The 16,424-nt window shown below is 35.4% G+C and overlaps 1 protein-coding gene across 1 annotated transcript; it reads left to right on the forward strand.

Annotated features, from left to right (window-relative positions):
- Window positions 1-4,478: 4,478 nt before the first annotated feature.
- On the forward strand, window positions 4,479-13,456 carry LOC129219932 (uncharacterized). Its single transcript, XM_054854248.1, has 2 exons — window positions 4,479-4,783; window positions 12,547-13,456. The coding sequence occupies exons 1-2, from the start codon at window positions 4,479-4,481 to the stop codon at window positions 13,454-13,456; spliced, it is 1,215 nt and encodes a 404-aa protein (XP_054710223.1).
- Window positions 13,457-16,424: the final 2,968 nt, after the last annotated feature.

The raw sequence follows: 16,424 nt of genomic DNA on the forward strand, positions 1-16,424 counted from the left end.
ATATGACGGCGAAAAAATACGTGCACATTTTAAAATTATGTGTCCATCGAAAGCGCTTATTTTTCTGCTGAAGATGGCATCTGTTAGAAAGTTCTAAGTTGTATGAAAAACGAGATATGAGCTTTTTTCGTTCCATGTTCGAAGGCTCTCCTCAACCCAATTCATTATTTAGTGTATCATCTCAACTCTCAGTTGATAGCTAGAATTGTTGTACTCTTCAATATTTTTGCGTTTCGTGTGACTGTTCGAGGCTTTTCTCAAGTCAAATCTTAAATCAACGTTTTTTCACAAGATTGGCTGATAATAAAAGGATTTGGCTGACTATTTTCCATTTAAATGGAACTTTAATGAAATTATTGTTATATTTTTATTATTTGTGCTGATCAGACTCATGATCCAATCTACCAGTATAAATCTCGCCAAACTCTTTGCAAAGATTTCAGTAGCTTATGCGAATTCATTTGTGCAATTTTTTCAACTGTCGCTGTTTTTGAAGTCAATGTTTTTCAGCTTTCACCATGTAAACAAAATATCGCCATTAAAAGAATCTTTAAAACTTTTTTCGAGATGTAAAATAATTCACCATAAACTAAATTAAACAAATCCATTAAAGAGCACAAAAACTTCCATAAATTTTTCTTTTTGCACATTTTCAAAGAATCGCCAAATTTTACTATTCATTTTGGAAACATTTTGGATGAAAATGTTTAGCTCCATGTTATGGTGACTAGAAGTATCTCATGATTTGGCGACAATATCTTTTTGACGAAAATTACTAACAGACCGTTTTAATTTTTGTTAGCCGACCGAAGACATGGATTTTGGTTGTATTAATGAAGATTTTTACTATTAATTTTAATGTAATGGAGATTTTTAGATGAGCCGTTATCGTTATTTCAGAATGGTTTATGCTGATGTTGATTTTGAGGGACTGAAGTCGATATTCTAAGATAACGTTTCGAGAATTCATTGAAAAGGGAATTTTTTTGAAGCTATTGTGCCTATTCAGCTGGGGTTAAAAAAAGGTGTCTTCCCAGTTTAGCCGACATTTCGTCCCCCTTCCCCCGTTTTCTGATTTAATCATACCTTTTGATATATTAAAATATTAAAGGCGGAAGGAAGTTTGAAGTGTCGGCAAAACTGGGGATAAACCAAAACCAAAAACAGAATGTTGATGTTATTTTGAAAATTTTTCTTATTCCGAAGGGGGGGGGGATGACTACTTTCCTTATTCAGAGAGATATTTTTAGAGGGACTGTTGACGATATTTTAAAACTGAAACCCTCATTCTAACTCAAATCTGAACTTTTTTCCACTTCATAAGTATCCAGATTTTGAACGTTTTGTGTGTTTAAAAAGTATAGTAGCTTAGTCTTATTTAAAAATACTTGACTTTACACCCGTATTGTTTTTCATAATATGCAGCAATATTGAAAATTATTTTAATGCCGTCCGGAATGGTATAAATTCAACGCTGAATGGGACACTCAAATTGATTTCAGCCTTGCCAAAAATGTAATTATTTTCTTGCACGTTCTGTTGTTGATATTTTCAAAATTTATGGAACTCGCTTTTTCGTAAGAGATATGTTGTTAGTAAATTTTCAGATGGTTATACGTATAGACGAATATCTCCTAAAAGTCATGCCATCCGATTACTAGAGAGCAACCATTCTTCTGGCATTTTTTTCACTTCAAAATGATATATTACTTTTTCGATTTGATATATTTTTTCAGTTTTTTTTTTTAATTTACGCATTATTATCATCCTTAAGATTAAAAATTTCAATGTGTCCGCCATTGTTGTCAAGCTTAGTTTCGTCCTCAAAGTGACTTTAATATTTCTTTGAGAAGTAAGCATTTGTATCTTCGAACGTTAAAAAATATCGTTTTACTATTTTAAAGAAAAATTAGCTTCTAATTAGTAAATTATCATTTGAAATGCCCCGTAAAAAAGCAAGCATTGGTAGATACTCTAGAAAAGCATTGCAAATCTCTGCGAGCAGAGTTGCGGAAACATTTGAAGAGAGAGAGGCACGCCTGGAAAGTGAACGGATCAGAGCTTCCGCTTCAAGAGCTATTGAAACATCTGAAGAGAAAAACGCAAGGCTGGAAGACCTGAGAGTTAGAGTTTCTACTTCAAGAGCTGCTGCATCCCCAGAAGAGCGAGACGCACGGCACTCTTAAACAAAAACTAGAATAGATCTCAAGAAAGCGGCATTTAACTACGACAAGGACTTTGATTACAAAATGCATCGCGATGTTGTCATTGGTCCAATGTCTACAATTTGCGTACATTGTCGCGCTTTGAAATTTCAAAAAGAGACTCCTGGTATGTGTTGCTCCAATGGCAAAGTAAATTTGCCACCGCTTGCTGAACCACCAGAGCCACTTCTAACCTACTCGACTGGAATTACACGGGAGTCGAAACACTTTCTACAACATATTCGTAAATATAACTCGTGCTTTCAAATGACATCATTTGGAGCTACAAATATTGTACGATATAATAATTTCATTCCCACATTTAAAGTACAAGGCCAGGTCTATCATCAAATTGGTTCCCTTCTTCCAATGCCAGAGGAAAATCCCAAATTTTTACAAATTTATTTTATGGATAATGTAGAGACCGAAATTGACCGACGATGTACATTAAGTGCTGCTACAGATCGCAATATTATTGCTGATTTACGAGAGTTATTCCACGAACACAACAGCTTGATCAGAGATTTTAAATCTGCATTGGATGGTGTGAGATACGACGATTTCAAAGTAATTATCAGGGCAGATAAAAGGCCGTCCAATGAGCATGAAAGGAGATTTAATGCTCCGATGGCACCTGAAGTAGCAGCTGTAGTCGTCGGAACAGAGATTACAAGGCGAGATATCGTCTTTCTGCAAACGAGATCAAACGAAGCAACGTGTTGCTGAAACACACCGATCGTACGATGCACTTCAATATCCAATTCTGTTTCCTCGAGGAGAAGACGGATATCATTTTGAATTGTATGAAACAAATCCCACCACTGGTGCTACCACAACGAAAAAAGTTAGTTCTATGGATTTTTATGCATACCGTATAATGATTCGCGCAAAACAATCCAATCATATCCTGAACTGTCGGCAGCTTTTTCAACAATTCATCGTTGATATGTACGCCAAAGTCGAAAGTGAACGACTCGATTACATTCGCTACAATCAATCGAAGCTCCGAGCCGAAGAGTACATTCATTTACGCGATACCATCGCGAATGAAAAAAAAAGTTGCTGACATTGTACAAATGGTTATACTTCCGGCAACGTATACTGGAAGTTCAAGGCATATGCACGAATATGCTCAGGATGCTTTAACATATGTTCGTACATATGGACGCCCAGATCTATTTATAACGTTCACATGTAACCCATCTTGGGTTGAAATAAAAGACTTACTTCTGCCTGGCCAGCAATCGTCTCATCGACATGATGTCATTGCGAGAGTTTTTAAGCAAAAATTGATCCGCTTCATGAATATCATCACTAAAAATCATATATATGGAGAAACTCGCTGTTGGATGTATTCGGTTGAATGGCAGAAGAGAGGTTTACCACACGCTCATGTCTTAATTTGGTTGGTGGAAAAAATTGTTCCAACTCAAATCGACGACTTCATTAGTGCTGAACTACCAAACCCAGAAGAAGATCCTGAGCTATTTGAAATTATCAAAAAGAATATGATACATGGCCCATGTGGGCCCCACAACCCTCATTCGCCATGCATGAAAGACGGTAGATGCACCAAAAATTATCCACGTCAGCTGTTAAAAGAAACACAAACCGGTGGCGATGGTTATCCGCTGTACAGACGACGAAAACCTGATGACGGAGGGTATACAATAACTATCAAAATCAATAACTTTGATATAGAAATTAATAACAAATGGATTGTGCCTTATTCTCCTTTGCTTTCAAAATCATTCAACGCGCATATCAATGTAGAGTCCTGCAATTCAGTGAAGTTAATTAAATACATATGTAAATATGTGAATAAAGGTAGTGATATGGCAGTTTTCGGGCTTGCAAATCCCAATGCAAGTCGACCAATTTCAAATGGGACGTTATATAAGCAGTAACGAAGCTGTTTGGCGAATATTTGGTTTTGACATTCATGAAAGGTTTCCTGCTGTTGTGCATCTCAGTGTTCACTTGGAAAATGGTCAACGAGTCTACTTTACGGAAGAGAATGCACACCAGAGAGCTGCAAGTCCACCGAACACAACATTGACCGCTTTTTTCCAACTGTGTTCAACTGATGAATTCGCTAAAACATTGCTTTATCACGAAGTCCCGCAGTATTACACTTGGAACCAATCAACAAAAACGTTTAGCAGAAGAAAACGAGGTGCAAGACATTCTTCGATATCTGGAATATTTTCTACTGGCACGTTGGGCCGCGTGTATACTGTTCACCCAAATCATGGTGCATGCTACTATTTACGAATGCTGCTTCACGTGATCAAAGGACCAACATCGTTCCAAGCAATCAAAACCATAGATGGTCAAGAGTATCAGACATATAGAGAAGTTTGTTTAAAACTTGGAATGCTTGAAAATGATCATCACTGGGACAATGCATTAACAGAAGCCTCTGAAACACGGCGTGCTGACCAAATTCGAACTCTTTTTGCCATTATTTTGACAACCTGTGCTCCTTCAGGTCCGAAAGATCTTTGGGAGAAACACAAAGAGAGTATGAGCGAAGACATACTGCTTCAAGCACGCAGAGACTGCAACCTGGATATACAGTATTCAGAAGACATTTTCAATGCAGCACTAATATCACTCGAAGATACGTGTATCTCAATTAGCAAAAAAAACCTAAATCAACTAGGGCTATTTTCTCCTAGACGTACTAGCATCAATGTAGTCGATAGTGACGTATTGCGAGAAAAACAGTATGACGTCAACGCGTTGCAAATTAATGTTGAGACTCAGAAAAAGCTACTGACAAATGATCAACGACTCGCGTACGTCACAGTTATGGAGCATGTGCGAAGTGGAAATGGGGGAATCCTTTTCCTTGATGCACCAGGAGGCACAGGAAAAACATTTTTACTCAATTTGGTACTCGCTGAAATCCGAATGAAGAATGATATTGCATTGGCTTTGGCGTCATCGGGAATTGCAGCAACACTTCTCGATGGAGGACGCACTGCGCATTCGGCTCTTAAGCTGCCGTTGAATTTAAACCTAGCTGCACACCCCCTTTGCAATATTGGAAAAACATCTGGAATGGCAACTGTGCTGAAAACATGCCGACTCATTATTTGGGATGAATTTACCATGGCCCATAAAAAAGGACTTGAGGCGCTTGACCGTACTTTGCGAGATTTCCGAAACGATCAGCGTCCGATGGGTGGAACTGTAGTACTTCTCGCGGGTGATTTCCGTCAAACTTTGCCCGTTATGCCAAGATCAACACCAGCAGACGAACTGGCAGCATGCCTGAAAAATTCAGCTCTCTGGAGACATGTGAAGAAAATTACACTGTCGACTAATATGCGTGTGCATTTACTTAGAGATGATTTTGCAGCAACGTTTGCCAAACAACTTTTGGACATGGGCGACGGCAAACTTCCTGTTGATCCAGCAACACAGGAGATATCGTTCCCACCGAACTTCTGCCAACTACAGTCATCAATAGAAGATCTTGAGAAAAACGTTTTCCCGAACATTATAAACAATTTCAGGAATCACGATTGGCTTTGCGAACGTGCTATCTTAGCCCCAAAGAATGATGACGTCAATCGAATCAATAACATGATTCAGTTGAAACTTACTGGTGCAATTATGGAATACGAATCCATTGATACAGTCATAGAAGAAGATCAAGCTGTTAATTATCCAGTGGAGTTTCTCAATTCATTGGAACCACCTGGAGTTCCACCCCACAAACTTAGGCTAAAAATCGGTTCACCAATATTGCTTCTACGAAATCTCAACACGCCAAAGTTATGCAATGGAACCAGACTTTCCGTGAAAAAACTGATGCCGAACGTGATTGAAGCAACAATAATTAATGGTAAATGCAAGGGTGAAGATGTGCTGGTTCCGCGCATTCCTATGATTCCTACTGATTTGCCCTTCACTTTCAAACGACTACAATTTCCTGTGCGCCTTGCTTTCGCAATAACGATCAACAAAGCTCAGGGGCAGTCGCTGCGCGTTGCCGGACTACATTTAGCGAATCCATGTTTTTCGCATGGACAGCTATATGTGGCTTGCTCCAGAGTAGGAACACTAAATTTTCTATACATTTATACACCGAATCAGAAAACCAAAAATATTGTATATCCACTTGCCTTAAGCTAGATGAGAATAAAAGATTACTTTTACTCAAAGTTCGTTCGATTACATAGTTAACAGTCTGAAATATTAAAGAATAAATACCTTTGTGCTTGAAAATTAAATGAATGAATTACCAACGTTTTAATGCCAACACACCCACCATATGGAGATAAAATATGTATCTATAGGCAGGACAACGTCTGCCGGGTTCTGCTAGTATATATATATGCCAAGTGAAGGAAGCAGTTTACATCATCACTTGCTGCCAAAATTGGGAGTTAATGTTTTTATAAAAAAAACGGTACAAGATGCTAAAAAAAATTCAATTTATTTTTAATACGACTAAAAAATACCTATATTTTTAACGAAAAAAAAGTGATTGTACATTTACTAGTCAGTTTATACCCAAGCTAGAAAAGCATCTGAAGTAACTTAGAACTTTAGAAAAATCAGGGGGGGGGGGGAACTAATGTATTAGATTCTATTCGCTTAGTTGCGAAGGAACTTCTTGTTTTCCTCATCGATAACAAAGTAGAGTAAATAAATTGTTCGAATGAACAAATATATCAAAGAATCGTGGATGATGTACATATTAAAATTCAACCAACCGCTATTGAGCAAACACAGCATGTCAAGAAAGAGGATCAGTTTCATATTGTTTAGAATAACAATATAACAAGAAATTTAATCCGCACGAGTAACAATAAATATCGGGACGTTCCACAATCGATCTTCATTTCTTTCTTCATCCCAATTTTCGATTCGAATGCGTTGTGTGGGCTTGTTCCATTATTTGAATACTCAATCAAAACGGATTCGAAACTGACCCCGAGAGATCGAGGAGGAAAAACTTTCGACCTTGGCCATTTCTCGGGATCGTGAAAAAGAGTCACTGGATACGCTAATAAGACAATGGATATGTGCCAGAGCAGTTTCTCTGCAGACATCACGTTTCCCGACTGGAGAACATAAGAGGAAAAGAAGTGAAAGATCGTTAACACCTAGTTCCAACTCGAATGCGATTTTAAAAAACATAAATAAATGCTTCAGGCAATGTTTTGAACTTGAAAGATTAGGTTGCTGTTTTAGCTTTTCGGTTTCAGCCTATTTAGTCATGCACGCTCTCGAACTTCCTGCAAATGAAATTGTGTTACATATAATTTGTTTGTGTGCTTCTAGTAATGGCTCCGCATTTTTATGTTCTTATACAAGTTACAGATCAAATTTGCGAAATGGAAAGTTCTTGATTGGGAATGCAATTTTAGGTGCATACAGTTTTCAACTTAATTTGAGTTAATCTTTTTTTCCTTACATTATTATTTAGTTAGCTTGATAGTACTGTAATACGGCTTAGTACAATATGTTTTTGTAAAACAGCGTGGTCTTAAATCTTCAGGAACGAAGTTCAAATCATAAATTTAACTTATATAGTTCAGTGACTTTTTATCAATTCAAATTATTCCTACAATATTGATTGTAAACAAAGTGTCAGCTAAGTAATTATTTAATAAGATCATCAGCTTCAGCAAAGAAATTTAATGAGAGAGATAAGGGATGGTAAGGAACGTAGTTTATTTGAGATCTCAAACTTATGTGAAACTCATTTATTTATAAAAATTAAAGTAAAATAGTGTAGTAGGCATACTTTTCAGTCAAAAAGATAATTTAATAAAAATTAACAGCTTATGTTAAAAGTTATTGCAAAGAGATTAAAAAACTAAAACTAATGTAGAATACCTCTCAAACGCATTTTTTTTATTTTAAAAACTGATACATTACAATATTATTTGAATTAAAATAATGTTTTGCATTTAATAATTTTTTGACTTCCTTTTCCTTAACACTCACACATACTCACTGGAGTGCGCGAGCTAGAATTCCCACAGTTATATATTTATACATCTGTGTAGGTATAACTAGAAAAGATAATACTACGCTTTAGAGACAACGCTATTCTGGCTTTTAATAATTAAAAATGATTTTGAAGATTTGAAAAGCTTTTCATTTTTGCTTAAAATGAAGAATAGACCGAAGATGTACTATGCTAGATCGTCAACTATGAACTAGGGTATATGGTTTATAATAGTAACGGACATAATTTACAAATTAGAGCTTATATTTAACAGGAAACCATTGTTAGATTTCACATCTGCCTTCACATATTTGCCTTCAAAAACAAATACATGTATTAATATTTATTTTTGATGAATACGCATAGAGATTACTTTTAAAATGCATGTTAAAAGTTTTCTAAGACATTGAAATCTGGGTTCGCCGATATGTATCAGTAGATATATATCCGATATTTATTTTGAAAATATCATGATATTTTGATATTTTCAATATTTATTTTTCCAACTATGGTATTTTCAATGCAAAAATTATATTAATCAGTGTAATATTGCTCATTTATTATTAAAAATAACCAAAAAGTCATGTACTATGTTTTGTATTAATATATCATTAATATAACAAAATAATATATTCTCTTTTTATTTTATATTCATAAAATATTATTAGTAATATAGCAATTTTAATTCATATTAAAAGTACCTAATTAAATATTAAACATTGGTTGGAAAAAAATAAAATGTCTTATGACTGCGCTCCTCACTATTGCATATTGTTTATTTCTGAACCATACATCTGTGTAAAAGTAGCTAACAGAAGACAAATGAGTAAAACAGCTAATGCTAAGTGAATTAAAATTGACAAAAATGTAAAATGAAATATTAGATATGAATAATGAAAGAAACCTTAATTTTAAATCTACATATTATAATAATAATTTAAGAATGATTTGAAGATGCATTTACTATTTTGAAGATATTAGTTTGTGCTGATTGAAAATATCCGATATATATCAAAATATCGGATATTTTCGATATTTTCGAAAATATGATATTTTCGAACACTGATTGAAGTTGGACTGACTGAGCTCTTCATTGGCTGCCAGAATCAATCCAGCGTGAAAAACAGGCATTCGTCACCGACTGCTGTCGGCGTCGTAGAGATTTTATCCCGATTTTCTCAGGTAACTTAATCTGTAGTGAAAATCCCCCGACGAAACAAGCGTCGAAAATTCTCAGCTGCCGGGAATCCAGTCGACATGCCCCTAATCAGAGTGACCTAGCTTGCCTGAGAGTTCCTCAGCTTGTATGTATGTCGATGAACTTCCGCCTCTCTCTCTCTCTTGTTGCCCATGACCATGGATGCGGCCTCAGGATAGCATCTTATCTTCTTTGGATTCGTTTCTCCTTTGTTTTTATCTCTGGAGATAGATCACCGGGTCAGTGGATAAGGTGAAGAAAGATGGAAGTGTACCATCTAGAAGGCGAGAAATCTGCATGCGCGGCAGGTTTGGATTCATGTCAAGTGGATGCCCCTCCTCCCCTCGTCTCACTTTTTTTTTGTTTGGACTGAAATTGTGGCGACTGACATGTTTGCTTTCTTATTATGACAGTTTATGATGTGCTTTCCTCCCACGAGCAAACATTTTGATAGCTATTTTGCTATAAGCATTTTTCGTTTCCAATGATTTTCCCGATGTGTCAATCGCACATTGACTTTAAAAATCTAGTTTATTTTTTTAAAAAATCCCAAAATGAATATCCAGCATCTAACATTCTTTTGAATTTCAATGTTTTAAATTCCCATCATGTTTTTCGCAATCACGAATTTCGATAGGACTCTACTCGTTGGATTTCTAGTTTCTACAAATGGGATGGACTGGAAATGGCCAAGAAATTTGCACCCTTCATATTACTACTGGCAATTTTCTGGAATAGGTAATACGAGGCATATCCATAAAAAAAAGATTATGATTAAGATGCGATAATAAAGATTTTATGGCCGATTTCCACCAGTACACTTGTTGTAAATATGTTTTACAGTGTATAACATATTTATTCTTATTTCTCATCAATCTTAAACGATGAGAATCAGTAATCTCATTTTTTAATGTAAAATCTGCTTGAATTAAGCCTTAAGAAAAAGTAATAAAATCAAACTGCAGATGATTTGTTGCTATGACAATGAAGATTTTGCTCTCCAAATTAATATTAAAAATAACCCCGAAAAATCAAAGCAACATTAACTTTCTCAAGAGAGGATAACAATCAATTCGTGATTGCTCAAAAAAAGGAAACTGAACGAAAAATAGCATTTTTTTACATTTTATAGAGTGGATACCCACGTCAACGCGTTCACTTTGATTATATTTTAAAAATAAATAATTGGACAAAAGGTTTTGTTTCCTTCTTTTTAGAAACAAAGAAATAAAGTGGCTGTCATAAAACAATGCCCACATCCTAATCAATCTACAAAATGTGATGTTTTTCTTCTGTTCGGTAGAGAAATTTAGGATTTCAAGTTATATGAAGTTTACCCTTAAAAGGATGATATAAAAGACATTTACCTGATTGTATTTGTTTATAAGTTCCATTTTATTCCTTCTTAATTTCGCTGACTTGTCTCCTGTGACCTATAAAGAAAAAAATGATTTCCCTCAAAATAATAAAGTATGTCTTTTTCGTTAGTGGAGTCATAGCCATCATCAAATTGTGAGGCAGAAATCTAAATAATGAAATTTTTGAGCACAAGCAAAAAAAGCTGAAACCTTGATTTTGATGACTTTCTCTAATTTTTCTCTCAACACCACGTTTCTTTTTGTCAATGAAATAATACATTCTATTATACTGATACACTCTATTATGTCTGTTTATGTCTATGATATAACTCTATTATGTCATTTGTTCTATTACCTATTACTTAATTAGGAAAGTTTGCGCATTTTGTTCCTTTAGTTTAATTTCATTAAGTTTTAATGAGCAATCACGATTGCTTATTGTTCTCACTTGACAGTCCTTGATGTTCCGGTTCCTTTTTCAGCTTGGACCAGGCCTGCAGCACCACCGTCCACCGGCGGCGGCGCGGCTGGTCCTGAGCACTGTGCCCCGGAATCCACTTTTGCTGGGCGGTGGCGTCCATGTCCTACACACGCATGCGCATACACAGTCGCCTACCCGCGCACGCCTTTACACACATACACACGCCTACGTGCACACACGTAAGCCTACACACACAACTATACACACGTAACCACCCAGGAGGAGGGACATGCTTGGGGGGGGGGAGCCATTTCTAGAAACAATAACTCTAATCAGTAGGGTCTTGTCGCAACTCGTGATTGCGAAAAACATAATTTGAATTCAAAGTTTCGTAATTCAAATTAGAGTTAATTGGGGGAAGTGGGTCACAGATCTTTTTTTACCTTTATTTTTATTTCAAAGAAATGTAGTTCCCTCTACCCTTTGCTTAAGATTATTACGTTCACGATTTCTCTAAGCTTATACAGAGCATATCTGAAAAACATTTTCGCCCGGAAAAATATACAACTGCCGGGACGTGAAATAGGCCATAACAAACACAAATTACGCACCTCATATTCCAACTGTTAAAAACAATTTTAGAAGATTTCTGGGAATACGACATGATTTGTTCTCCACTCTCAAAACTGAAGCATTTAATTGGCGTCTCAAATTTGGAAAACAACCAGAAGTCGCAAGGAGTCATTACTGGAGGATATGGAGGTTCGTGCAATATTAGACAGATGTTTATTTCCAAAACTAAGGGATGCACTTAAAAATGATTGTTTTACGGGTGCAAAAGAAACAATACCAAACGTGACGGTGGATTATTCTTAGAACATGCTTCCAAAGAAGACTTCCGGGGATCACTGGGATGAGCTTACTTTGAACGGAATAAGAGTTCCAATCCCTTCATGTAAATATCTTCTTTCGAGGTTAAAATCGAATATTTTTACACATTCTCTGTATTCCAAGTGGCTATTAGTCGTTTAGTTTCAACTGCAGCAATCGTAGTCTTATGGTTGCAAAAGCAATAATACTACTAGGAATAACAGCATTCTTTTTTCTAGGAAAAGATTTTGGAGGATATTTTATTTAGGTATTAAGCTAAAATAGTATGTTTAAATATAGTGTTAAAATAAGAAATATATATATATATATATATATATATATATATATATATATATATATATTCTTACGGCGATTATATTTAGTCATTCTGACGAAGAATCAAAAGCATTTTTATGTAAAAAGAAAAAAAAATCAATATTATATAAAAGAGTCATAACTAATTTGAGTGTTGTAACTTGTTTAGTTAACATTTTTTTAGATATTTGTATTCTCTTTTGCAGGGTTTATATTAAGAAGCCCGCTTATGGTGGACAATCAGGAGAAGGATGGTACCCAGATAACAAGGGTAGCAGTGGAAATGACAAAGGAAGTCCATATGGAGGTGGAGGCGGTGGATGGAACAGCGGATATGAAGGTGGTAGTGAACAAGGATGGGAATCGAATTACGGAAGAGGTGCTCAACAACAAACAGCAAACTTTGGAGATGGAGAAGGATACGGAAAAGGAGATACCGGAAGTGAAGGAGGCTATGGAGGAGGAAGTGAGGGTGGATATGGAGGAGGTAGCGAGGGGGGATATGGAGGGGGAAGTGAGAGTTTATATGGCGGAGGAAGCGAGGGTGGATATGGAGGTGGAAGCGAGGGTGGGTATGGAGCTGGAAGTGAAGGCGGATATGGAGGAGGAAGTGAGGGCGGATACGGTGGAGGAGGCGATGGTGGATATGGGGGAAGTGAAGGCGAATATGGAGCAGCAAGTGATGGTCGCTACAGCACTGGCAACGAAGGAGGATATGGTGGAAACAACGAAGGCGGCCAAGGAGGAGGAGGAGGAGATAGTGGAACTTACGGAGGTGGCAATAGAGGAGGATACGGCGGTGGCAGTATCGGAGGTTATGGAGGTAGCAGTAGTGGAGGCTACGGTGGTGGCGGTAATGGAGGCTACGGGGGTAGCAGTAATGGAGGCTACGGCGGTAGCTATGGCGGTGAAGATGGCGGTGGGTATGGTGCTGCTTCTGAAACTCAACCATGGAATAGCAATCAAGGTTCCGGTGTTCAGTGGCCCACTAATTATGGTGCATCTGGACCTTCTGGTGGGGTACAGTGGCCGAAAAACCACCAAGGACAATCTTCTAACTGGCAAAATGGTGGCTCGTACAACGATGGTAGAAACAGGGGAATCGGATGGGTGTGAAACTCGAGAACATTCCTAAAACAATTCCGTCCACCAGTCACATGTTGAAGATGCCAATCTTGATGGTAATCCACACTGTGAAAGCCATTGTAAATGAAGTGTTTGTTGTATTTCTTGTAACAAGGTGGCATTAACAAGCACATTTGTAAAAACTGCATTTGAAATTTTCCATTAAAATCGAACTATTTTTAGAAATTTTATTGCGTATTTGAAAAGCTTAAGCCTTAAAAAAAAATTGCATATCATAATCTAATATGCTTATTCATGAAGAAGTTCTCCAATGTAACGCTATTTCGAAGAGTCCAAATTAGTATTTTTTAAATTAAATGTGAAGAAAAGAGAACAACGTAATTTACTATTAGCTGAAAAAAAAGACAATAATTGGTTTATTTTACACGCATTTTTTATAGTTTGGATCCCTTTTCTGAAGTTTTTATACTTGTTATGTTAATGTGCCTTTGTTGTCCTAAAGTTCTTTTGTACATAGATTTTATTTGTGCTGTCTTTCATGTTTATCATATTGCAGGCGTTTTCACTCATTGGAGTAAAAGTCTTGTCTCTCAACTCCAAGGACCGAATCAACAATTCAGTCAGAATACGTAAACTATTGAAAAGCCTTTTATTTCTTTCCTTTTAGAAATTTTAGTCGACATTCAAACAAGACAGTTTTACGTTCATTTAATTACTAAACACTTTCGTTAGTTGAGACTGATCCTTTAAAGTTATATTTTTAATTGACATACGATTTTAAACTGTTGCCAGAATACATTTTCATTTTGCTTTCTTGTTCAATAAAGAAAAGCGTACTTAATGATTTGAAGCACAGCTTTTTCTTTTTTAAAAAAAAGGGTCCTTATAAGCATGTCAAATTTTAGCTTTTTAAAAAACAGATAGATCAAAAACCTAGTCAAATATTAACATTAAAATAATACACTGACCTAAATAAGCTGGCACTTATTCATTGCAATGGCATAATATTTTACCTCTTTCGATCTGTGTAATCATGAGAAACAAACTACACAGTTATGCATACCAAAAATTAATTATCTAAATATGTTTAATTTTATGGAAGAAAAAAAAAAGACTAAGCGTGAATGGATCCAACCGCTGGTACGTTTGGCTAAGCCAAAGAAAATGATATTTGCAGCACAGATCAACTAATCGATTTTTCCCTTTTGAGTTTTTCCTCCAAAAATAGCTTTTCAAACCTATAATTACTTTCAAAATATTAAAGCATTCAAAACATGTAGATGAAGCTTATTCCTAATTGTTATCAATGATATCAAAGACGTATCGTTATCCCTTGATCATATCCTCATTCAAGCCTCTTTGCATAATAAAGGAGCCAATGATTTGAATATTTACCTATTTGAAATACAGTCCTCAAACTCCTTTTAACACAACCCTCAAATCTAAATAAAATCATTTTATAAAATAGCATATAAACTCATTAAGATTTTATTATGACTTATAATTGTTTCATAATAGTTATCTTTGATTATCGTTCAAGTATTATCAATCAGTGGACTTTTACTAGCTCAGGATTTGTGCTGCGAATTTATGCTTACTCTTTTGTCATTTTCACCTGCTGAGCAGTTAATTTAATGCTATTCTCATTTGTACTTTTTTTTATGTTTGTCACGTGGTATTTAAGTACTTTTATACATTTTTATTTACTAACTGTTTTATGCATTTTGTAAATGTTTTTCCTATTGTAAAAGGAAATCATTCCAGTGTGTTGCCATCATGTCTGTGTAATTGTTCTTTTTTTAAATTTATGTAAACTACTATGATTGGTTATATGAACAAAATAAAAACTTTTAAATTAGTTACTTCTTTGAATATCTTATTTGTTTTTGTTTTTTGTTTTTTAATAATGAAGAAATACATTGCAAAAAAATACTATGGCACAGTCAAACACTTTATAATTTAAAAAAAAAAAAAAAACTGTACGTTGTGGTTATATATGGTTAAAATAGCGATGCTCCTACGAAGTTGTTTCAAGTGCGCTATTTAATAGCTACTGTAGACCCCCCTTTTTACGCAGGAGTTACTTTTCATGAAAATACAGCGCAAATCAAGACGTGAAAAATGAAAACACGAATTAACTTATTGTTTATTAAAAGGGGGGGGGGTAGAGTTTTGCAGTTTCAAAAAAGTGATTTTTTCTTTTGTCTTTTAGTTAAACATTTCAAGAATATATTCCCAAAATTTCAAGTCGTTTCGTACAAAATTCTCCAAATTATCAAGTATTCATTCTCCGCTCCTTCAAACTGTAGCTTTGACAGCTGTCAAAGAATGCAGCAGTTTTGACAGCTGCGACGCTCCGAAAGTCAGGGCTACTTGCTTGAAGTTAGTTAAATATAATGTATCTAAATAACAAAAAAAGAAAAGGCCGAGGAGACCGAAGCTACTACAGAGACTGTACTCTATGGAGCTGGAATTAATGCTTTTTACCTCCTAAAACTTGAAACGCATTTTTCTCAAAACTACTTTTTAAAAGTATGTGTTAACTCCCATTTTAAAACCAACTGACCGATTAATTTCAAATTTCGTACACACATTCTGCATATAAAAAAACCTCCCCCCCCCCTACGTTGAGTTGAGTTGTTAATTTTTCAAAAAGAGAAGTGCTGCAATTTAATTAAAAAAAAACAATAAAAATTACAGCTTTAATCAAAAAGTAATTCAAATATATTCAGGCAAAAAAAGGGGGGAGAGCAAATTTTTAAAAGTTCTCACTTGATCCAAAAAAAAAAAAATTTTGGGATTGCAAATATCTTCAATAGTGCTTCAGTTTGTCAATGACAATTAAAGTTTTGAATAAGCGTGAAAGAAAATAAATGTTTTGAATCAATATTACTTCCCATTGCACTCGAACATGCCAATTTTATTTTTATCAATCAAATCAACAGAAAATTTTTTTTCATCAATAATGCAGTAAGCGTCAAAGGAAAAACTTTGAGCA

Source organism: Uloborus diversus, chromosome 4 (assembly GCF_026930045.1).
Source record: "Uloborus diversus isolate 005 chromosome 4, Udiv.v.3.1, whole genome shotgun sequence".
NCBI lineage: Eukaryota > Metazoa > Arthropoda > Arachnida > Araneae > Uloboridae > Uloborus > Uloborus diversus.

What these genes read in the sequence shown, in the direction of transcription:
- LOC129219932 (XM_054854248.1), top strand. Translation starts at nt 4,479, where the DNA reads ATGCTGCTTCACGTGATCAAAGGACCAACATCGTTCCAAGCAATCAAA. An exon ending in GACTGCAACCTGGATATACA is followed by an intron (nt 4,784 to 12,546) that starts GTATTCAGAAGA and finishes TCTCTTTTGCAG; the next exon opens with GGTTTATATTAAGAAGCCCG.